Source organism: Schistocerca americana, chromosome 1, assembly GCF_021461395.2.
Source record: "Schistocerca americana isolate TAMUIC-IGC-003095 chromosome 1, iqSchAmer2.1, whole genome shotgun sequence".
NCBI lineage: Eukaryota > Metazoa > Arthropoda > Insecta > Orthoptera > Acrididae > Schistocerca > Schistocerca americana.
Genome location: NC_060119.1, coordinates 1,029,655,256 through 1,029,680,442, shown reverse-complemented (window position 1 = coordinate 1,029,680,442; position 25,187 = coordinate 1,029,655,256). Strand labels below are relative to the sequence as shown.

The 25,187-nt window shown below is 39.6% G+C and overlaps 1 protein-coding gene across 1 annotated transcript in view; it reads right to left on the bottom strand.

Annotated features, from left to right (window-relative positions):
* LOC124596054 (UPF0602 protein C4orf47 homolog) overlaps positions 1–25,187 on the bottom strand; it is a 151,941-nt gene that overhangs the window by 91,867 nt on the left and 34,887 nt on the right. The window contains exon 2 of the mRNA XM_047135033.1: positions 17,885–18,058. Within this exon, the coding sequence (XP_046990989.1) occupies positions 17,885–18,017 (133 nt within the window). The 5' untranslated portion in view covers positions 18,018–18,058. The remainder of the gene's footprint in view (positions 1–17,884; positions 18,059–25,187) is intronic.

Sequence of the window (25,187 nt, the reverse complement as noted above, 5' to 3'; positions counted from 1 at the left end):
AATAATGTTACGAAAGCCTACAAATAGTTTATTGAACATAAAATAATTTGTTTTATCCAATGCATATGAAATATGCTTGCCGCAGGTGGGGAGGCTTCCATGCCTCTACGATACAGATAGCCATATCGTAGGTGCAATCACAATGGAGGGGTATCTGTTGAGAGGTCAGACAAATGTGTGGTTCCATGAAGAGGGGCAGCAGGCTTTTCAGTAGTTGTAAGAGCAACAGCCTGGATGATTTACTAATCTGGTCTTCTAATATCCACCAAAATGGCCTTATTGTGCTGATACTACAAACAGCTGAAAGCAAGGAGAAACTACAACTCTAATCTTTCCCAAGGGCATGCATCTCTACCATAAAATGATGATGGCATCCTATTGGGTAAAATATTCTGGAAGTAAAACAGTCTCCCATTTGGATCTCTGGGTGGGGACTGCTCAGGAGTATTTCATCATCAGGAGAAACAAAACTGGCATTCTATAGATTGGAGCGTGGAATGTTAGAACCTGTATTCAGCCAGATAGATTAGAAAATTTAGAAAGAGAAATGGATTGGTTAAAGTTGGATATAATGGGAATTAGTGAAGTTCTGTGGCAGGAGGAGCAGGACTTCTGACCTGATGAATACAAGGTGTTGTTGTTGTTGTTGTTGTTGTCATTGTTCTCGTTTTCAGTCTGAAGACTGGTTTGATGCAGTTCCCATCAACTGATCCCCTCTTTTGGTCAAGCTGTGCCACAAATCTCTTGTCTCACAAATTCTGTTCAGTGCCTTCTCATTAGTTACATGATCAACCCATCTAATCTTCAGCTTTCTTCTGTAGCACCACATTTCAAAAGCTACTATTCTCATTTTATCTAAACTGTTTATCATCTGCATTTCACTTCTATACATGGCTACACTTCATACAAATTACAGAAAAGACTTCCTAACACTTAAATCTATATCTGATGTTAACAGATTTCTCTTCTTTGGAAATGCTTTCCTTGCCATTGCCTGTCTACATTTCATATCCTCCCTCCTTCGACCATCATCAGTTATTTTGCTGCCCAAAAGCAAAACTCATCTACTACTTTAAGTGACTTATTTCTTAATCTGATTCCCTTAGTGTCACCTGATTTAATCTGACTACATTCCATTATCCTTGTTTTGCTTTTGTTGATGTCCATCTTGTATCCTCTATTCAAAACACTGTCGATCGCATTCAACTGCTCTTCCAAGTCCTTTGCTGTCTCTGACAGAATTACAATGTCATCGGCAAATATCAAAGTTTTTATTTCTTCTCCCTGAATTTTAATTCCTACTCCAAATTTTTCTTTGTTCTATGCCCCTTGACGCTTATAACTGATGTGTGGTTTCTGTAGAACTTTTAAATAGCCTTTCACTTGCTGTATTTTACCCCTCTTTTTTTAAAGAAAGTATTCCAGTCAACATTGTCAAAAGCTTTCTCTAAATCTACAAATGCTATAAATGAGGGTTTGCCTTTCCTTAACCTACCTTCTAAGATAGGTCATAGGATCAGTATAGCTTCACTTGTTCCTACATTTCTCTGGTATCCAAACTGATCTTCCCTAAGGTCAGCTCCTACCAGTTTTCCATTCTTCTGTAAAGAGTTTGTGTTATCATCTTGCAAGCATGACTTATTAAACTGAGAGTTTGGTAATTTTCACACCTGTCAGCAATTGCTTTCTTTGGAATTGGAATTAGCACATTCTTCTTGAATTCTGAGGTATTTTGCCTGTCTCATACATCTTGCACACCAGACGAAAGTGTTTTGTCATGACTGGCTCTTCTAAGACTGACGTAGTTCTGACAGAAAATGTCATCTACTCCTTGGGCTTTGTTTCAACTTAGATCTTTGAGAGGTTTGTCAAATTCTTCTCACTGTATCATATCTCCCAGCCTATCTTACACTTGTGTCCACTTTGCTTTCTATAATGTTGCTTTCAAGTTCATCTCCCTTGAATCTTCTTCTTCTGTAGTGGTCAATCCAAGGATTGGTTTGCAACAGCTACAATGGCAGCTTGTCTCCATTCTGTGCGTCTTTCAGCTTTTCTCTTCATTTCTTTATAGGTGTTACATCCCACATCTTTCACGATTTGATCCATGTACCTCAGTTGTGGTCTTCCTCTTGGTCTTTTTCCCTCGACATATCCCTCTATGATTGTGTTCAGGAGTCCTTTATGTCTTAATAGATGGCCTGTAAATTGCACTCTTCTTTTAACAATGAAACTCCAGAAGCTTCTCTTCTCACCTGCTCTTTCCAGAACCACTTCGTTTGTGACCTTGTCGATCCATTTTATTTTGAGCATGCGTCTATAGCACCACATTTCAAAAGAATTTAGCTTCTGGTCTTCCTCTGTCCCAAGAGTCCATGTTTCACACCCATAGCATGCCACACTCCACACATATTGCTACTAAATCCTTACATTTCTCCTCCAGCCAGACCTATTTAGCCATTTGTGCACTTCCTGTCACTCTCATTTTTTAGACATTTGTATTCCATTTTGCCTGCATCATTTGCTGCATTTTTAAATTTTTCTTTTCAGCAATTAAATTCAATATCACATGTATTATCCATGGATTGCTACTAGGTTTGCCTATTTGCTCATTTGATCCTCTTCTGACTTCACTATTTCATCTCTTAAAGCTGAGCTCACAATCTCTGGTTCTTTCAATTTATCCAGATCCCATCTCCTTAAGTTCCTACCTTTTTCCAATTTCTTCAGTTTTACTCTACAGTTCGTAACCAATAAATTTTGGTCATAGTCCACATCTGCCCCTAAAAATGTCTTAAAATTTGAAATCTGGTTCCTAAATCTCTGTCTAACCATTATATAATCAATCTGAGACCTTCCAGTGTCTCCAGCTCTCTTTCATGTAAACAACCTTCTATTATGATTCTTAGAGCAAGTGTTATCAGTGATGAATTATGCTCTGTGCAAAACTCTACCAGGTGGCTTTCCTTTAATTCCTTTCCTCCAGTATATATTCACATACTATTTTTCCTTCTCTTCCTTTTCCTACTGTTGAATTCCAGTCCCTCATAACAATTAAATTTTTATATTTTTTTATCTATCTGAATAATTTCTGTTACCTCATCATACATTTCTTCAATCTCTTCCAAATCTGCGGAGCTAGTTGGCATGTAAACTTGTACTTCTGTGGTAGGCATGGGCTTCATGTCCATATTTGGCTACGATAATGCATTTACTATGCTGCTCATAGTAGCTTTCCCATGTTCCTATTTTCCTACTCATTATTAAGCCCACTCCTGCAATACCCCTGCTTGACATTGTGTTTGTAACCCTGAATTCACCTGACCAGAAGTCCTGTTCCTCCTACCACCAAACTTCACTAATCCCCACTTTATCTAATTTCAACTTATCCATTTCCCCTTTTTAAATTTTCTAATCTACCTGCCTGATTGAGGAGTCTAACATTCCATGCTCAGATCCATAGACTTCCAGTTCTGTTTCTCCTGATGATGACATCCTCCTGAGTAGTGCCTGCTCAGAGATCCAATTGGGGGACTATTTTACCTCCAGAATTACTCAAGAGGAAGCCAGTATCATTTAACCACACAGTAGAGCTGCATGTCCTCAGGAAAAACTATGGTTGTAGTTTCCCCTTGCTTTCAGCTATTCACAGGACCAGCACAGCAATGCTGTTATGATTGATGTTGCAAGGGCAGATCAGTCAGTTGTCCAGACTGTTGGGCCTGCAACTACTGAAAAGACTGCTACTCTTCTTCAGGAACCACGCATTTGTCTGGCCTCTCAACAAATACCCCTCCATTGGGATTGTACCTATAGTACAGATATCCATATCGTTGAGGCACGCAAGCCACCTGACTGATGCCAAGGTCCATGATTATAAATAAAAAATCAAATAAGGGTAACGCAGGAGTAGGTTTAATAATGAATAAGAAAATAGGAATGTGGATAAGCTAATATGAAGAGCATAGTGGGCTCATTATTGTAGCCAAGACAGACACAAAGCCTACACCCACCACAGAAGTACAAGTTTATATGCTCCACAGATGAAGAAGAGATTGAAGAAATTTATGATGAGATAGAAGAAATTATGCAGATAGTTAAGGGAGATAAAAACTTAATAGTGATGGGGGGAGTGGAATTCAATAGCAGAAAAAGAAAGATAAGGAATAATAGTGGGTCAAAATGGATTGGTGGAAAGGAATGAATGAGAAAGCTACATGATAGAATTTTGCATGGAGCATAATTTAATCAACACTTACAGTTGGCTCAAGAATCATGAGAGAAGGCTGCATACGTGGAAGATACCTGGAGATGCTGGGGAGTTCCAGACTGATTATGTAATGGTACAACAGAGATAAACAGATTTTAAGTTGGCAGACATTTTCACGGGCAGATATGGACTCTGATTACAACATATTGGTTATGAACTGTAGATTAAAATTGAATGAATTGCAAAATGATGGGAAATTGAGGTGATGGGACCTGGATAAGTTGAAAGAACCAGAGGTTGTTGGAGAGTTTCACAGGGAGTATTAGATAACGATTGACAGGAATAGGGGAAAAGAATACATAGAGAATGAATGGGTAGCTTTGACAAATAAAATAGTGAAGGCAGTAAAATAGGTGAAAAGATGAGGCCTTGTTGAAATCCTTGGATAACACAGTAGATACTTAATTTAATTAATGAAAGGAGAAAATATAGGAATACAGTAAATGAAGCAGGTGAAAGTGAGTACAAATGTCTAAAAAATGAGATTGACCGGAAGCGCAAAATGGCTAAGCAGGAATGGCTAGAGGACAAATGTAAGGATTTAGAAGCATATTTCACTAGGGGAAAGATAGATACCACCTGCACGAAAATTAAAGAGATCTTTGAAGAAAAGAGAAGCAGCTTTATGAATATCAAGAGCTCAGATGGAAAACCAGTCCTAAGCAAAGAAGGGAAAGCTGAAACATTGAAAGAGTATGTAGAGGGTCTATATAAGGGAGTGTATTTTAGAGCAGTATTATACAATACACACATCAAAAAAAGTTTTGAATCACCCCAATTCACAGAACTCCTGAAGGTAAACGTTGACTGTGGATCTTGTATCACAGACACAGTCCCTTTGACTGTTCAGAGATGGCACTAAACCCATCCAGAGATGTAAACAACCATGCATGAGCAGCACCTATTAGACGGAGGTGGTCCGACAGCCAATCAGTTCCAGTCATTCCACCAGGAAGGAGGTACACGGCTCGTGTTGTCTGTAGTCCAACAATTCCTAGACAGCCATTACCATGGTTCAATCGCATCTGCATTGTTACTTTGTGCCAGGAAGGGCTCTCAATAAGGGAAGTGTCCAGGTGTCTCGGAGTAAACCAAAGTGATGTTGTTCAGACATGGAGGAGGTACGGAGAGACAGGAACTGTTGATGACATGCCTTGCTCAGGCCGCCCGAGGGTACTACTGTAGTGGATGACTGCTACCTATGGATTATGGCTTGGAGAAACCCTGACAGCAACACCACCATGTTGAATAATGCTTTTTGTGCAGTCACTGGACATCGTGCTATGACTCAAACTGTGCACAATAGGCTGCATGATGCACAACTTCACTCCCAATGTCCATGGCGAGGTCCATCTTTGCAACCATGATGCCATGCAGTGCAGTACAGAGGGGCCCCAACAACATATCGAATGGACCGCTCAGGATTGGCATCACAGTCTCTCCACCGATGAGTGTCGCATATGCCTACAACCAGACAATCTTCGGAGATGTATTTGGAGGCAACCCAGTCAGGCTGAACGCCTTAGACACATTGTCCAGTGGGTGCAGCGAGCTGTAGGTTTCCTGCTATTTTGTGGTGGCATTATGCGGGGCCGATGTACACCGCTGATGGTCATGGAAGACGCCGTAATGGCTGTACGATATGTGAATGCCATCCTCCGACCGATAATGCAACCATATCGGCAGCATATTGGTGAGGCATTAGTCTTCATAGATGGCAATTCATGTCTCTATCGTGCACATCTTGTGAATGACTTCCTTCAGGATAACTAGATCGTTTGACTAGATTGGCTAGCATGTTCTCCAGACATGAACCCTATCGAACATTCCTGGGATATATTGAAAAGGGCTGTTTATGGACAATGTGACCCACCAACATCTCTGAGGAATCTACTCCGAATCCCGATTGAGGAGTGGAACAATCTAGACCAACAGTGCCTTGATGAACTTGTGGATAGTATACCACAAGGAATATAGGAATGCATCAATGCAAGAGGATGTGCTACTTGGTATTGGAGGTACTGGAGTGTACAGCAATCTGGACCACCACCTCTGAAGGACTTGCTGCATGATGGTACAACATGCAATGTGTGGTTTCCATGAGCAATAAAAAGGGCGCAAATGATGTTTATGTTTATCTCTATTCCAATTTTCTGTACAGGTTCTGGAACTCTCGGAACTGAGGTGATACAAAACTTTTTTTTTATGTGTGTAGAAATGTAAGGGGATGCAGATGAAGCTGAGACAGGAGATATGGTACTGCAAGAAGGATTTGACAGAGCATTGAAAGTACTACAAGAAGAATTTGACAGAGCGCTGAAAGACTTAAGACGAAACAAGGCCACAAGAGTAGACAACATTCCGTCAGAACTACTGATAGCCTTGGGAGGGCCAGCTATGACAAAACTCTTCCACTTGGTGTGCAAGATGTAAGGACGGGCTAAATATCCTCAGACTTCAAAAAGAATTCCAATTCCAAAGAAATCAGGTGCTGACAAGTGTGAATATTACCAAACTATCAGTTTAGTAAATCACAGTTGCAAAATACTTACACAAATTCTTTTTGACTGGAATACTCTCTCTCAAATTCTAAAGGTGACAGGGGTAAAATACAGGGTGTGAAAGGTTATTTACAATTTCTACAGACTCCAGATATAAGCTACAAGAGTCGAGGGGTGTGAAAGGGAAGCTGTGGTTTAGAAGGGAGCGAGTCAGGTGTGTAGCCTACCCCTGATGTTATTCAGTCTGTACATTGAGGAAGTTGTAAAGGAAACCAAAAAAATTTCGAGTAGGAATTAAAGTCCAGGGAGAAAAATATAAACTTCGATATTTGTTGATGACATTGTAATGCTATCAGAGACAGCAAAGGACCTGGAAGAGCAGTTAAATGGAATGGACAGGATCTTGGAAAGAGGATAAAATATGAACACCAACAAAAGCAAAACCAGGATAATGGAATGTAGTCGAATTAAATCAGATGATTCTGAGAGAACTACATTAGGAAACAAGACACTTGAAGTAGTAGATGACGGCTGAATTAGAGTGGATATAAAATGTAGGCTGGCAATGGTCAGAAGAGCGTTTCTGAAAAAAAGAAGTATAGATTTAAGCGTCAGGAAGCCTTTTCTTAAGATTTGTATCAAGTGTAGCCCTGTATGGAAGTGAAACATGGACAATAAAGAGTTTAGACAAGAAGAGAATACAAGTTTTTGAAATGTGGTGCTACAGGAGAATGCTGAAGATTAGATGGAAGAACACATAACTAATGAAGACATACTGAATAAAATTGGGGTGAAAAGAAATTTGTGGGACAACTTGACTAAAAGAAGGGATCAGTTGATGGGACACATTCTGAAACATCAATGGATCACCAGTTTAGTTCTGAAGGGCTGTGTGTGGACGTGGAGGGAGGGGGGGGGGGCATTGGTTAAAAACCATAGAGGGTGATCAATAGATGAATACAGTAAGCACATTCAGGAGGATGAAGGCTGTAGTAGTTATTCAGAGATGAAGAGGCTTGCACAGGATAGAGAAGCTTGTAGAGCTGCATCAAACCAGTCTTTGGACTCAAGACCACAACAACACTTTCAAAAAACTATTTGTAGAATACAATCAGGGATATTTAAAGAGTTATTCATATTTGAATTGCACTGAACTAGTCTATCATTTCTAACAAATTACAAAAAAGTTACAGTTTTCTTAGAATTCACTTCTTTATCCATCACTGGCAGTCGACTTGACTCTGGTGCAATAGACTCTTTGACCAGGATTCAGTTTGGTGACTTCACTGTGTCTGCACGGTTATGTATGCATGCTCTTATCAGTGATAAATATCATTCTTCAGTGTGTGAAGATCATGTAGTTATTCACCATAATCACACCCTATTTCCAATGCATCTACACTGGTGTCTCCCAATGATTGTGATTCATCACTTCTGACAATTATGCATCAACAATGCCATTGATGTACTCCCATTCTGGTGTGCAAATATCACTGACAGACAACATCTCCTTTTCCATGACACCTGTCATCATGGATGACACTGTGAGTGCAACCTGAGTGGTGAAAACTGAAAGTGATACTCTCTTGGACAGTGCTGTGCCAGTGTACAACAATGATGAACAATACAAGCCAACAGACAATGTGCTTTTTGATTCCACTTGAACCTCCATTCTTTCCAGCGACCAACCCATGCCCGAGGAAAGTCAATCCAACAGATTTGACACATGTTTAATCACATTCAATCAGTCAATCTTACCACATTTAAAGTTCATCTGCTTAGCTGAGTGGTTACGTGCTTGCCTCTCATGCAGCAGGCCAGGGTTCGATTCCTGGCCAGGTTGGAGATTTTCTCTGCTCGTGGACTAGGTGTTGTGTTCTCCTCATCATCATTTCATCCTCATCACCGGCACACGAGTTGCACAATGTGGCTTTGACTGAAACAAGACGCACTCGGTGGCTGAACTTCCCCATTGGCGGGGGAACTTCCCCGAATGGGGCCTCCCATCCTACAATGCCACATGCTCATTTCCATTTTTACCACATTTAAATATGATTGCACCACAGTTCATGCAGCCAGCTGCATAACCAACTGTGCTGGCCACCATGCATCACATTATGCCATTTCCAGACAATTTGAGCTCATCTGTATTCCCACCATGAACATCATCATTGCACTCTCTCAACTATTGGATACACCCCAAACTACCAGGCTAGATCAACCAGTGTTGTGCTTCGCCATTGTGTACAATATCTTTGCTTTGAACAATCCAATCAATAACACCACCAAGTTTGTTCTACTCCTAAGCCACTTAGAAGAAAACAACACAGATGCAATAAATGATATCATTCTAATACCACCAACAGACAATAAATACAGAACCATGAAAGCTGCCCTACTTTGTCTCCTCAACCATTCTCTAGAGGAACAAATCTGCCTTGTCACCCATGACAAAGTGCTCAGTGATAAAACACCATCACAATTATGGCTCCATTTGCAAAAGCAAGTTGGCAATCATCTCATGCTCAGCCACACACTATGTGCTCTGTGAGTTTTAAAACATCATCTGCAAGTACAACTGGCTATGAGCAAAGCTGACTCTGTCCAACCCTCAACAATCTTATGTCACTGTGCCCGGCTGGAGCAATGACCTTAATGTGTCATCAACAAACCATCACTTCACTGCCACATGTGCTGTGTCTGCCCAACACAGAATACCACTAACCACGCTGTACCTGCGTGGATCATCAGCAGCCACATCACACTCAGACTTGCACAGAATACTGACAATCATGCCACGAATGTGCTAAAAATGGACTACCATGCTGTGTCTCCACTTCCAAAATACACTACTGATCACATTGCATCTATACCAAACTGCTTTTGCTGGTGTCATACAACATACACAGCCACTGCCTAAAACTGCAGACAACCTTGCAATTTCCAAAATTAAATGCACACTGGACCATGCTGGATATGTTAGTCACCTCGACAACCACAGAAATGGTTATGGACCACTCTCACCATGTCCAATTCATAAAAACAAACTTTTTGCCCACAACAACAAAAGTGAACATTTATATCTCATCAACACTGATTCTGCAGTCAGTACCATGTCACCTTCTTCACCAGGTGCATCAAATGACTACACATTTGTTCAGCTCCATGTGGTAAATGAAACAAAAAACCAGATTTATGGATCACAGGTTCACACATTCGACTTTGACCTCACAGAAAAATTCTAGGACACTTCTTGTAGTGGAATGGCAGAATCTGTTATCGGCACTGATTTCCTATGACACTTCAACGTACTCTCAGACTTACCGAATGATAGGCCCATCAACAGGACGCGTGGTCACTTTACCTATGGGATTTTCAGCTCTCCACACCATGACCCCCTCTGCCTGAGGATCTGCTTGACCACCATCAGACTCTCCTGAACCAATATGAGTGAGCATTTGCAACACATCCACCAAATTTATTCTGACTGCACAAAACGAATCTCCAACTCTGTCAAAATAATAGTATCGTCAGGAACAAGACAAAAACATTGAAAAAGAACTCCTGGTGGCACCACAGCACCTCAACTGTCTACATCAGTCGACTCTACTCAATGCCTCCCACTCATTACCATGCCCAGAACACATCAGTGCAGCAGCTCCCTTGTCACCTATGGATGCAACCACAACATTGCCTCCATCAGACACCTCAATGGTTAGGACAGCACAGCTCAGTTCCTACTGAGTTTCCATGTGATCCTTCACAAGTGTGTGCCAAACAATGTGTCATTATGAGCAAAACAGTCCACAAAATCATAATCACACATCTGACTCTGGTGCCACCTACCAGCCACAAACACCTGACACCTGACCCCACCTGCTCCCTGCCTTACCTGGCACCAACACAATCACTGACCCTGGGCACATGGAGAAGCACATGTATCAGTACACCACCAACTCACCTTGCCACCTGGCTACCCCACTGCTGGCACCATCAGGCACATCCCTTTGACAGTACAGCACACCACTGATATGCTTCCTTCACATGACTCACTGACACACAGCCTGACTGCCACCTGCTACCTATCTTCTCATGATAATACCGACCATTTCGTCCATGATCATCTGGTTTCACTTTCAACTATCACACACTTACCACAAGTGAGAGACGCTCTACAATGTCACATTCTGGGCACACCAAAGAAGTTGAACACTACATGATGTCATTTTGACCATCGTCATATGCACAATATGCCTTCAACCGTTCCTGACAACTTTGGCACCTCTTTCTGAATATCTCCATCTACATCAACTACCACAATGACCTGAAACAAGTGAGTATCCAGTATTCCTGCCTCCCCATTGCCCCTTGTTCACCATGGATAGCCTTCACACAGATCGTGCCTATCGAAGTTTGTTCTAGCAAATAAATTACTGGCTCACATCAAACAAACTTCCCCTCAACATATGCTGTTCCATTGATCAGATCAAAGTCTTTATCACATGTGTGGCTGCCACATGGTGACATCCTCTCCACTGACACCCTACCCCTGTCTCTTTGACTGTACCACCAATGTCCAGTGTGACCAAAACCAATGCTCACCACAGCAGGTGTAGCTATACCAAGTGTTCAGCACTCCTACCACATGTACTGCAGCTTCAAGTAATGGTCCAGTCATGTCTCATGGAAATGCCAGCTGTGGCTCTGGTCACATGCATTTGTGTAGCATCACTTTCAGAAGTAGCCCAGTCATGTCTCACGAAAGTGACAGCAACGGCACGACCAATCATACACTTCGGCACCAACCACTTCAGCAATTAGCAACCCCTTCCTTCTCTTCCTTTGAAGTTTAACTGAGCTCTGGTGCAACAGACTCTTTGACCAGTAGTCAATCTGGTGTCTTGATTGTATTCATACTCTTATGTTTGTGTGCTCCTATCAGTAAAAAAATGTTGTTCTGCACTTCACAAGGACCATGTGGCTTTTGGTCATAACCAGCCCCCATGCCCTGTGTATCTACATAATTATCAGACTGTTTTATGATTGAGCCTGTAATTACATAATTGAGCACACTGGAACAGTGGTTAAGGCACTGGACTTGCATTCAAGAGCAGCATGCTTCCTCTGTCTGTCTGTCCATCTAGGTTTAGGTTTTCACTGTGCCTGACTCAATTAAGGCAAATGCTGGTATGGTTCTTTTGGAAAGGACATCGCCAATTTCTTTCACGTCCTTGCCCTATTTAAATTTATGGTTGGTCTCTAGCGACCTCCTCATGAAAAGGTCACTACCTTTAAATCTTCCATTAATTGTGTAACTATACGGGGCATTCAAAAAGTAATGAGCTAGAGGCATAATTACAGAAACCAGTACCTGTATGTTATAAGTATTGACCCTGGCTGTTGAGCCACTTGTCCCACAATGACACAAGCTGTTGAATGGCTGTCTCATAAAATTCCCGGGGCTGCAATGTTAACCAGTTCCGCACATACAGCTGGACATCATCATCTTAGGTGTATCGTTTGCCCCTCAGAGCATTTTTAAGGGGACCAAAACCGGTGTAATCACAGGGAGAGAAGCCTGGACTCCAGACTGTATGGAGGGTGGCCCAGAATTTCCCATTTGAATTTCTGCAGGAGTGCCGCGACTGTGTTGGGCGTACAGAGCTTTGCATTGCCGTGGAGCAGAGTGACCCTACAGGTGAGATTGCTTCGTCCTTTTGATTTGATCACTTGGCAAAGGGTGGACAAGGTTTGCAAGTAACACTGGGCATTCACTGTTGTCACATGCTGCAGGAAGTGAATGAGAAGGGGGCTATCTTGGTCAAAGAAGAACATCAGCACAATCTTTCCTGCACTCATGTGGATGGCCTTGGCTTTTTTTTGGTGGTGGTGGCCCTGGATGCTTCCACTGGAGACTCTGTCATTTTGATTCTGGTTAAAAGTAATGACACCATGACTCATCTCCAGCCACCACTCATGCCAGGAACGCAGTCCCTTCCCAAGCATAGCACTGCAGATGAGCAAGACAGTGGGCCATTGGACATGTTTCCTGGTGTGGTTTAAGACCATGGGCACTCATTGGATGCACACTTTGCGCATGTGCAGTCATTCCTTCATGATGGTGTGAACACTTCCGATGCTCAATCCAACCACGCTGGCTATGACTTTCACTGTCTCTCAGCGGTTCTGGGTAATGAGTGCATCCACCAGCTGGACGATGTCATCGGTAATGCACTGTGTTGTTATAGACGGTGCATCTTCGGCTAATGACACCCGTCCTTCCCTGAAGTGCTTTTGCCATGCCTTGACCCTCGCAAGGGGCATGCAGTGTTCACCGTACACTTGTGACATTCATCGATGAGTGTCCGTTCCTCCTACTCCTTCCACTGTCAGAAAACAAACAACACCTCTTTGCTCTTCTGTTGATGCCTCCATGTCACTGTTTGCAAAGCAACTGGCAGCACTGGATGATTGACGCATGCTGCTGCTACCTCTGTATAGTCACATAATGTGCATGCATGCTCTCTAGCAACGGGCTGTGAACATCCATGGTCTGGTCAGAACCATACCTTGTTACACATGCTACAATATTACCCTCCTCTCACCGGTTTGCACATTGCAGACTCTGGCTTGTTTCTTTTTGAATGCCCCTTATACAATTAATATTCATAGGGTAGGATTTCCTCTACACAAAAATTTCTATTTTATAGCAAATAAGGAAAATCGTATTTGCGACAGACCAGACTGACATACCACAAATTAGCATTCAAACTCAAGTGCTAATTGTGTATTCAACATGCCAGTGTCACAGTACTTATGACCTATAATCTGATTCTGTACAGGGAAACATGGGGATTTTCTTGAGGGCATGCAATTCTATTCTATAGCTTAATGTTGATAGGATCCTCTTGAGTAAAATATTCCTACGGTAAAGAGAATATAGTCCCCTGTTTGGATCTCCAAGTGGGGGCTAATGAGGAGGATTTCATCATCAGAAAAAACAAAGCTGACATTCTACAGGTCAGAATGTAAAATGTTAGATCAGTGAATCAATTAGCTGGGCTAGAGGATTTAAAGAGGGATATGGACACGTTGAAGCAGGAACTGGTGAAGCGCAGTGGGGGGTGAACACCACTTACAGTCAGGTGATTACAAGGTTATAAATACAAAATAAAATATCAGTAATGCAGGAGTAGGTCTAATAATGAATAAGAAAATAAGAATGTAGGTAAGCTTCTATGAACAACATAGTGAATGCTTTATCATATCCAACAAAGAAAGGAAGCCAACAACCACCATAGTACAGGGTGGTCTCAAAGAACCATTATCCTCTATAATAATGAACATGAGCCTCTAAATTTCAATAAATAACATTTTTTCATAAGATATGAACCATTACTTGTCTAAAGGATTAGTTGTACATGGTCATTCATATGGCACAAGGTAATTCACCGTCAGGTTCTGTGTGACATTATTCAGAGAATTGTTTGTGTAATTTGGGTGAAAGCTTGTTGCAAAGCATATTTCGGTATGTATGTGGTGTCATAATGGTTTTATGAACTGATACCCTTTATGAACTCCCATAGTAAATATTACAAGTGGTGTGGGAGCAAGTTACCATGAAGCCCTGACCTCAACACATGTTATGTTTGCTATAAGGGATAATACAGGTTATCACTTCATAAAACTGTTACAGCAAAACTGATGGCCTGAAAGATGCTGTGCAACAAGCTTTCGCCTGAGCTACACCAGCAGTGCCCCATAACATGTCTCATAAAACCTGGTGGTGTTTTAACCTTTGCCATGTGAATGACAGTGCACAACTCACCCTTTGGACAAGTAATGGTTCAAATCTCATTAAAACTCCTTTAAAGAACTATTTTGCACATTATTTATTTAAATTTAGAGGTTTCTGTTGATTATTATAAAGAGCAGTGGGACTTTGTTGTCACCTTTTAGTTGATGTGTCAACTAGCTCTGCAACTGATGAAGAGATTGAAATAATGTGTGATGAGACTAAAGAAACTATTCAGTAAGTAAGGAGAGTGAAAATTTAATTGAGATGAACAATTTTAATTCAATCACAAGAAATGGAAGAGAAGCGAAAACAGCAGGAGGACATAGGCTGAAGGAAAGCATAATTTAATCGTTTCTAACATTGATTTAAAAATCTTGAAAGATGGCAGTGTATTGGAAGAGACCTGGAGACACTGGAAGGTTCTGGATTGATTATATAAAGGTAAGACAGAGATTTCATAACTAAAAATTAAACTGTACAACATTTCCAGGGGCACAAAAGGGTCATGGAATGTAATTAAATTAGGAAATTAGAGTAGGAAATGAGACATTAGAAGTAGTAGGTTATTTTTGCTATTTTGGCAGCAAGTAACTAATAATGAGTAAAGTAGACTGCCAATAGTGTGAAAAGCATTCTTGAAAAAGAGAAAGTTATTAACATCTAACATAAATTTAAATATCAAGAAATCTTTTCTAAAGGTGTTTCTCTGGAATGTAGCCTTGTGCAGAAATAGGACATAGATGACAACAGTTCAGAAAAGAATAAAATAAAATCCTTTCAAATGCGGTACTACAGGAGAGTTCTGGAGATCAGATGTGTAGATCAATAACTAATGAGGAGGAACTGAAGGATTTAGGGAAAAAAGAAATTTTTGACACAATTTGACTAAAAGGAGATATCAGTTTACAGGACACATACTTAAGACACCAAAGACTAGTCAGTTTGGTACCAAGAAAGGTATATGTGTGTGGGGGGGAGGGGGGGGGAGGAAGAATTGTAGTGGAAGTTCTAGACATGAGCACAGTAAGCAGGTTCAAATGTATGTAGGTTGCAGTAGTTATTTAGAGATGAAGAGGCTTGGTCAGCATAGACTAATGTGGACATCTGCATCAAACTAGGCATTGGACTGATGATCACAACAACAACAAAAGAATATATTTATGTGAAGAAATCCTTAACTCTGCACCTTCATACCTCTTTTTGATGTCTCCTTAATTTTTTTCTCCTCTAAGAGTATATGTCAAACTGGCATCCTATTGAATGATCAGGATTCTTTTGTTCTTAGCTGCAGTAACACTTTACATTCTGAGACTGAAGTTATCTCAGAACACTGGTTTTATGAATGACTGTTTTCTGATTCAAACTCTAAAAATTTATTGTTAATCACTTCATGTGTGTGGGGCCATATCTTGTGGATTTATACTAACACTTCAGGGTTTCCTTTGGCTATCAGTATCTGGATTTAATGGTCAGCTTCCTAAGCTAAAAAAAGAAATGTATGCACTCCATACACAATCTTGTCACCTAGGTAGCAGCCTGTGATGTGCAGTGTACATCTCTGAACTATTTAAGGGGACTATATAATTCTCAACCCTATGGCACAAGTCCAAGAAATCACAGCCTATCATATCAGAGGGCCCTAGAAGTTACTATTTCCAACCTTCTGCTCTCCTCAAAACCAAAGGGGCAGGTCTTCATCAAAATTCTGTGAGCATAACTGATATCCTCAATTCTCTCTACTCGTTATTCAAATAATCCAAATACAACTCCTGATGCCAGAAGACAGGCACTGTTTATTCCAATGTGAGCCTCAGTCTGTAGCTTGTTGCACCTTGTTCCTTCAGGGCTGATAGTATGACTTCTTCAACATGTTGAATGAGGGCTCAAGGCATGCATCTAGTGCACAAGGTGATGCTGCCCATCCTTGCTGCTGTTTCCCTAAGGGATAACATTATTCACTGAACATTTGAACTGCCGATGAGTAATAGGCACTTACCTTATGTGTTCAATTCCCCCTGATACAGGACTTAGCATACTTCCCGATGGGTCAAATGTGACTCATTCACTCAGTTTCAGTTTCAACGGAATACAACCCTACAAACTTGTTGTTTGGGTGATGGATGTAGTGCCCTGAGTTCTCTCTGGTCCCTGTCTCCTCTGTACATGGCCCCTATACTACTGAACATATCCAATTAGTAATTTTTTGTTGGTATCAGTTGTAAGTAAATGATGTCACACATCCCCGATTAGATTGAGATTTTTCTGAAGAAACTGTTCATAAAAGTTATGGATCATGATAACACACTAAACTGAGATACAAAAGTGTGTTGATATGGAAGATATCTTAGTTAAGGGGACATATTATGCTGATGGGAAGCAAAATTTGGTGATACTTGGGGTGGAGGAGATATCAGTATGTCCTTAGGGTTGAAATGACTGCCATTTCAGTGCTCAGGATTCTCAGAGTTATTTTGTGTGTACTGGAGTACAGGAGAGACTGTTCTCCGATTTATATTTATGAAATAATGTTTTAAACAATGTAAAATCTGGAGTAGACTCAAAATACGAATTAAGATAACATAGCTGTTCACCACACAGAGAAGGTATTAGAGCAGCAGACAGCCGCATTTAAAATTAGACTGTTAGAAAATATCACCTTTCAGAGAAAATCCTTCATCAGATGAGAAACAAACACAGATTCACAATTCACACACACATGACCACTAACATACTACATCAATACCAATGCTCCATGCCAGACAATACTGATAAGGGTTGCATAGGGGCAACTTTGACTCTTCTGTGGTTTCCTAAATCATATCTTAAATACCAACTTTATATACGAATTCACTATCTGTGACAGAGATAAGTGTAATCTTGAGACTACTGGAAAAGATGAAATTCTTCGTCAAGCCAATTTCATGGGTGGACTCTGAGCCATACAGCACTTGTATCCAGCAAACAGACAAGTCCATATTGCTCAAGAGATCCTCCTCCATCTAAAAAGACAACAACAAATTGAATCACAGTTTCCAAAATGTCTGGATTATATTGTCATTTTGCAGAAGTTCTAATAAAGGAACTTTTTAAAAATGGCATTTGTATTCATCATCCATTTTCACTGTGAAAAAATTGTTTGCAAAGTTATTCATTCTATTTTAAAACAATCTTTTTATTACTGAAAAATTAAATGATATTTTATTATTATATTCTGACTTTTCTTTGCATTTTAAATTTATTTATTCATTGGTGGTAGTTGATATTATTCTTAACACACTATAACAAAAAGCTAGATCTACTTTTGCCTTTTTTCCTTACTGACATAAGGCCGAGTATAGCCCATTCCATGGAGATAACTCATTTCTGCAAATAAACCAATACGTTCCAGATCGGTCCTTCCATAGTGAAAGCCAATGTCTGCAGTTTTTTGTTTCTGCTTTTGTTTCGGCATCTTGTTTTCTTCTGTGATGGTGGAAAACTAAGTAAAATGACCTGTAAAAAAATTAGACAGTTATTTCTTATCACAAAAGTACATTCTCACATAAAAACACTCTTGTATTCAGTTTAAAATAAAGTTACAATAATTGACATTTAACGTATCCAAACAAAATAGCACATTATATATTGTTACAGAAGTAAGAAATCCAGGAAAGTAAGTTATGGATCACACTTCTAATAACTTTATGTGCCCTCACCAGAAACTATTCCAAGTTCAGGAAAATATACAAAATCATATTTTACATAGAACACTAATAAAATTAATTGCTCTCTCGGCAATACACTGAGTGATTAAAAAGTAATCTGCAAATTCATAAAACTATATTTTCCTCATGTCTGAGCACAAAATCATAATTTACCACCATCCTCATGAATTTGTTATTGTGGTGTGGAGTCCAAAGATTGATTTGATGTGGCTCTCCATGTTAGTGTATTTTGTGCAAGCCTCTTTATCTCAGAATAACTATGGTAATCTACATCCACTTTAATTTGCATACTGTATTCAAGCAATGGTTTTCCTATGCACTTTTCACCCCCTGCACTTCCTTCCATTACCAAACTGACGATTCCTTGACACCTTAAGATGAGTCCTATGAACTGCTCCTTTCCTTTAATCAGGTTGTGGCTTAACTTTCTTTCTTCCTCAATTCAATCAATTTGTTATTCAATATATGCATCTAATATTTAGCTTTCTTGTATAGTGCCACATTTCAAAAGCTTTTATGTGCTTTTGTCTGAATCGCCACTCATCCACATTTGAGTTGAATATGAGGCTACACTACAAAAAATACCTTCATGGTACATTTCCTAACACTTTAATTTACATTTGATGTTAACAAATTCCTATTTTTTGGAGGTGCTTGTCTTGCCATTCCTTACTTCATATGTCATAAGTTTTTGCTCCCCAAATAACAAAACTCATCGGCTACTCTTTGATTTATCTTGACTATATTCCATTAGCTTTGTTTTACTTCTATTGATGTTCATCCTACAATCTGTTTTTAAGACACTGTCCATTTCTTTCAGCTGCTCTCCCTAGTCCTTAGCAGTTTTTGACAGAATTACAATGTTATCAACAAACCTCAAGGTTTTTTTTATTTTTTCTCTCTGAATTATAATTCCCTTTCCAAATTTCTCCTTTTTCCTGTACTGCTTGTTGACAGAATTACAATGTTATCAACAAACCTCAAGGTTTTTTTTATTTTTTCTCTCTGAATTATAATTCCCTTTCCAAATTTCTCCTTTTTCCTGTACTGCTTGTTCAGTGTACAGAGTCAATAACATCACTGATAGACTACAACCCCATCTCATTCTTTTCACAACAACTGCTTTCTTTTCACATAATTTGACTCTAACAACTGCAGTTTGGTTTCTATACAAGTTCTAAATAACCTTTTGCTTTCTGTATTTTATCTTCTTACCTTCAAAATTTCAGAGTGTAATCCAGTCCACATTGTAGAATCTTTCTCTAACCATGAAAATGCTATAAACGTTGGTTCGCCTTTCTTCACCCTATCTTCTAAGATAAGTTGTAAGGTAAATATTGCTTTACATGTTCTACATTTCTCGAGAAGCCAATATGGTCTTCCACAAGATTGACTTCTAGGAGTTTTTCCTTTCTTATGTAAATAATCCATGTCAATATTTTGCAACAATGACTTATTAAACATATGGTTTGGTAGTTTTCACAACTGTAACTAAACGCCGTTTTTAGCACTAAAATCATTACATTCTTATTGAAGTCTGAGGGTACTTCACTTGTTTCATAATCTTTCACACCAGGTGGAATAATTTTGTCATGGTCTGCTCTCTCAAGGATTTCAGTAATTAAGAGGAAATGGCATCCACTCCAGGGGACTTGCCTCCACTCACTTTTTTCAGCACTCTGCCAGATTTTCTCACATTACCATATCTCCCACGTCACATTCACCTACTACTTCTTCTTATTAGCATATTGCAATGCCTGTGTTTTTACAATGTACTCTGCAATGTCCTTCAGATTTCCTGCTTTATGTGAATGTTGCCTTAACCACCTCATCCATCTGAGCATGCCTCTAGGATCGACCCAAACTTCCCTATGTCACCTTGTGTCTACATTCTGCATTCACACCAGTGCTGTGATTCGCATACAGGGAGGGACTTATGAATATTGTTGTGGTCTTGTCTTGGCATGAAATTCTATATTGCAGTGCCTGTGTTTTTGTGATGTACTCTGCAAAGCCCTTCAGACATACACGAATGTTTGGAATGTTTGAAGGAACAGGCAAAGCTGCGATCAACAGCTACATTAAATACAAGAAATGTGTTTGCTATTCAAAATTGATCAGACTCCAGCTGCACAGTGTACTGGTAAAAATTTGTGGTGGACTGGGACTCGAAGCTGGATTTTCGGCTTTATGGGACAGGTCACCTTAACCTCCTCCGCCATTCGAGCTCACCTCCAGGACCAATCCAAATTTCCATATGTCACCATACGTCCATGTCTTGTGCTCACACAATTCCTGTTATTCCCACATGGTGAGAGACTTGTAATTATTGTTGCCCCCTTGTCTTGGCATGAAATACCATATTGCAGTGCATGTGTTTTTATGATGTACTCTGCAACTAGTATGGCAGAGGTGGTTAAGGCAATTGATGCGTAAAGCAGAAATCTGATTTCAGGTCCCAGTCAAGCACAAATTTTCATTTTCACCAATGTAGTGTGCAGCTGGTGTCTGATCATATTCACAATTTGTGAATACGTTTCTTGTATTTTATATAGCTGTTGACCGCAGCAGCACCTGTTCCTTCAGACATAAACACATGGCTGAAGGACATTGCAGAGTACATTGTAAAAACAAAGGCACTGCAATATAGTATTTCATGCCAAGACTCAGCCATGGCAGTAATTATAAGTCTCTCCTTGTGTGAGAATCACAGAATTGTGCAAGTATAGGATATAGACTCTTAGTGTCATATGGACATATGACTCAGTTCGGGAGGTCTGCTCAGATGGCTGGGGTCATTAAGATGACCGGAGGTGTAATGTGGAAATCTTGTGTAGTTGGAGTCTGATCATATTCACAATTTTGAATACATTTCTTGTACTACTTCTTCTCTTTCTATAATATTGCCCTAAATTTTGATCCCCTTGTAATAGATCCTCTACACATTCCATCTACCATTTGGCTTTCCCTTCTTTGCTCAGCACTGGTTAGCCATCTGGTCTCTTCATGTTCATACAGTTGCTTCTCCAAAGATCTCTTTAATTTTCAAATGGACCATATCTATCTTTCCCCTAGTTACACATACTTTACAGCCTTGCATATTTATTTTACCCATTCCTGCTTAGTCATTTTTCACACTCTGTCAATCTCATTTTTTTTATATATCGGTGTTCCCTTTTGCCTGCTTCATTTACTGCATTTTTATACTTCCTCCTTTCATTAATTATATTTAATGTCTTGTGAGTTATCCATAAGTTTCTGCTGGGCCATTTCTTTCCACGTATGTGATTCTCTGTTACCTATTGTATTTCATCTCTCAAAGCTATCCATTCATTTCCTATTGTATTCCTTTCACCTGTTTCAGTTCAACAATGGCTAATGCTCCTTCTGAATCCCTAAACAGATCATAGCTCCTCCAATTTATCCAGGCACCATCTCCTTAATTGTGCAATTTCTCCAGTTTTAGTCTGCACTTCATAATCAATAAACTATGCTCAGAGTCCATGCCTGCCCTTGCAAATATCTTACAGTTTAAAATCTGGCTTCTAAATGTTTGTTTTACCATTACATAATTGGTCTAAAACCTTATAAAGTCTTCAGGTCTCACATAAAACCTTGCTTTAATGATTCTTAAACCAAATGTTATCCTCTGCGCACAATTCTTCCATGTGGCTTCTACTTTCATTCCTTTTACCCAGTCCATGTTCTCCAACTACTTCTCCTACTACCAAATTCCAGTCACCCATCACAATTAAATTTCTATCTCCTTCAACTATCTGAATATTAGTTTATCTCATCATTCATTCTTTCAATCTCTTCAGCATCTGAAAAGTTATTTAGCATATAAACTTGTACTATCGTGATGGGCGTAAATCAGTAAATCATCCAGACTCTTGACCAAGCAACTATTGAAAAGACTGCTGCCTCTCTTCAGAAACCATAGGTTAATTTGACCTCTCCCCAGATACCTCTCCATTGTGGTTGAACTTATGGTATGGCTATTAATATTACTGATGTGCCCATGTGTAGTTCCATTACAGTAGGGTTCTATGAAGCCCATGTGTAGTTCCATTACAGTAGGGTTCTATGAAGCAGGTATGGTATGATGTGCTTGATCACAATGGTAAAGTACAGCATCATTTTTCCCAACAAAGTTGGAAAATGACAGATGTAAAGCACTGCAAAATACTGCAATGTGAACTAAGCCAAAGACATTTAAAAAATGGTATTTAATGCCTTCTGCCCACCATATCCATACAGGGAAATGAAGGGCAGATAAAATTTCAGTAAACTTGATAAGCATATCAGAAAATAACATGTAAATCACTGAAACTGAATATATTAATGTTGATGGATGCAAGCTAATTTCATACTACTGCAGAATCAACAAAAAAGATTGAAGTCTCAGGTACTTCAGGTTACAGAATGTTGTCTCTAACAACTTTTTGATTACTGGGCCATGAGAGTGGATCAGGGAACACACAAGATTGCAGTGGTGACAAGTTTGTAGACAAAAAGTATTTTAAGCTCCCCAAAGCAGTTAGAAACAGTTTTAATAAGGTTACAAGCTTAAAAGGAGAATCATTGTTTTGAAGACTTTAATGTTGATTTTCTGTCAGATGGTACTAAAAAAGAGCACCTAAGGAAAGAATGCTGGAGAGAAATTTAAAAAGCAGACAGTGTTGGTGGTAAATTTAGTTATTACAGCACTTTGAGTCCTGTTTTCCCCAAAAACAAGTAAGGACAAAATTGAACAGGAGGAATGACAAGGGCTACAAAACTTATGGTATTAAAGTATCTTGTACCATGGAAACAGAGCTCTAAATAATTCAGATGGCAAGATTTGAAACTCCATTACCACCAAAATAGTAAAATCCTCTAGTCTGTTATTTAAAATGAAATGCATAATTCTGTGTGCGGAAAGATATATTGTTGCTTACCGTGAAGAAGACATGTTAAGTTGCAGACAGGCACTATCGAAAGACAATTACACAAAGCTTTTGGCCACAGCCTTCACCAGCAAAAGAGAAACACACACCATTCATACACACAAGCAAGCATACCTCATTCACACATGACTGCCAACTCTAGCAGCTAGGGCCAGAATGCCATGGCGTTAATGGTCAAGTGTGAATGAGGTGTGTTGTTTGTGTGTATGAATAGTGTGTTCCTCTGTTTCTTTCTTGCTGATGAAGGCTGTGGTCAAAATCTTTGTGTAAGTGCCTTTTAATTGTGCATGTCTGCAACTTAAAACATGTCTTCTTTATGGTAAGTAGCAATTTATCTTTTCCCACATTGTTGATATTCCTACTTGGAGTTCCAATGTTTGATGCATAATTCTGTGCTATACCCAGAAAATAAAACACTCCAAGAATAAGGCAAAAATTTGAGGGCCAGCAACTAACAGACATTTCGAAATTAAAAAAATAATGACATAGAAAATCAAATTTTGTTGTATACATTTTAAAGGTACACTCTTAAGCTATTTTTTCTACATAATCATCATTCAAATCGAGGCACTTACCATACCATGGCACAAGTTTTTCAGTCCCAGCTCTGTAGAAATCTGCCACTTACAATTGCAGCCACTGCTTTATAATGGCATAAAGTTCAGCATCAGTATGAAAGACTTGTGCAGTAACCATGTCTTCACTGCTGGGAAGATGTGGTAGTCGCTCAGCACGAAATCTAGGCTGTATGGTGGGTGTTAAACCCCTGCCATGCGAAACCCTCAATGCTTCCAGCAACCTTAACTTTGTCAGTGTGTGACAAATTTCAATTGGTTTTCAGTTTTTTGCCAACAAAAACCTAATCACAGAGTGGACATCACAAGTGGGGCATTTTCTATCACAGCACACATTTTAAAACATCACAGAATGCAAAGTAGCACAGACCTCACGTTACCACTGCTGGATGTGTACTGAGTGTAGGAACGTTTTGCCACCAATATTATGGTTGTAGCCATGCCAATTGCCATGATAAACCAATACGTCTGTTACTTTCTGGATAGCTCTCATAATTTAGACCATTATTATATGAGAATCAAACAAAAATAGTGACCCAAATGAAACTGAGGCCCCAGGAAATAGCACTGGTGCAAGTGGTAACACTTTCAATTCTTTGGCCACCAAATTCACTATTTCATCAAAGTCACAGTAAACGTTTCACCCATTAATAAACAGCCAAATACAGAAGCATTAGATTTACTTCTGCAGACATAGCACGTACCACCAACAGACATTAGTTTCAAAAATATAACTCCTGAGGAGATCACAAAACTTGCCAGATTGTTAAAAAATATTAATTCTCCTGGGTATGGTTGTCTTTCAAGTGCAACATTAAAATCTTGTGCTGACTTGATAAGATTAAACTTAAGCCATCTTTGTAGTCAAGCAATGGCTCTAGGCATCTTTTCTGACATATTTAAATATCCTGCAGTAATACCCATCTGCAATAAATAAATTATCCAATTACTTTCAAAAGTACTTTGAATACTGTATTGCTTGCTGATGACACATGCATACTAATCAAGGGTCCAAACTCAACTTTAGCAAATGCAGCTCAGATGATAGCTGAACAGGCCTACAGGTGGTTCATAGCTAAGAGTTTAAGCCTTACTCTCTCAGTTTCAAACCAGAAATAATGAACCGACAGTGCCAGTAGTAGATATTAATTGTCACACTCAAAATGAAACACACTATCTAAAATTCTTTGGAGTCCACTTAGATAACAAGATAAAATAGAGTCAGCACACAGCTCAGTTCAGTGTATTACATTCTTAGTGAATCTGTCACTGTGTTGATCTAAAGACAAGAGTAGTGATATTGCACATTTTCAGCCCCATTTTCTTCCACATTTATATCTACATCCACATCTATTCTCTGCGAACCATAGTGAAGGGCATGGCAGAGGTTACA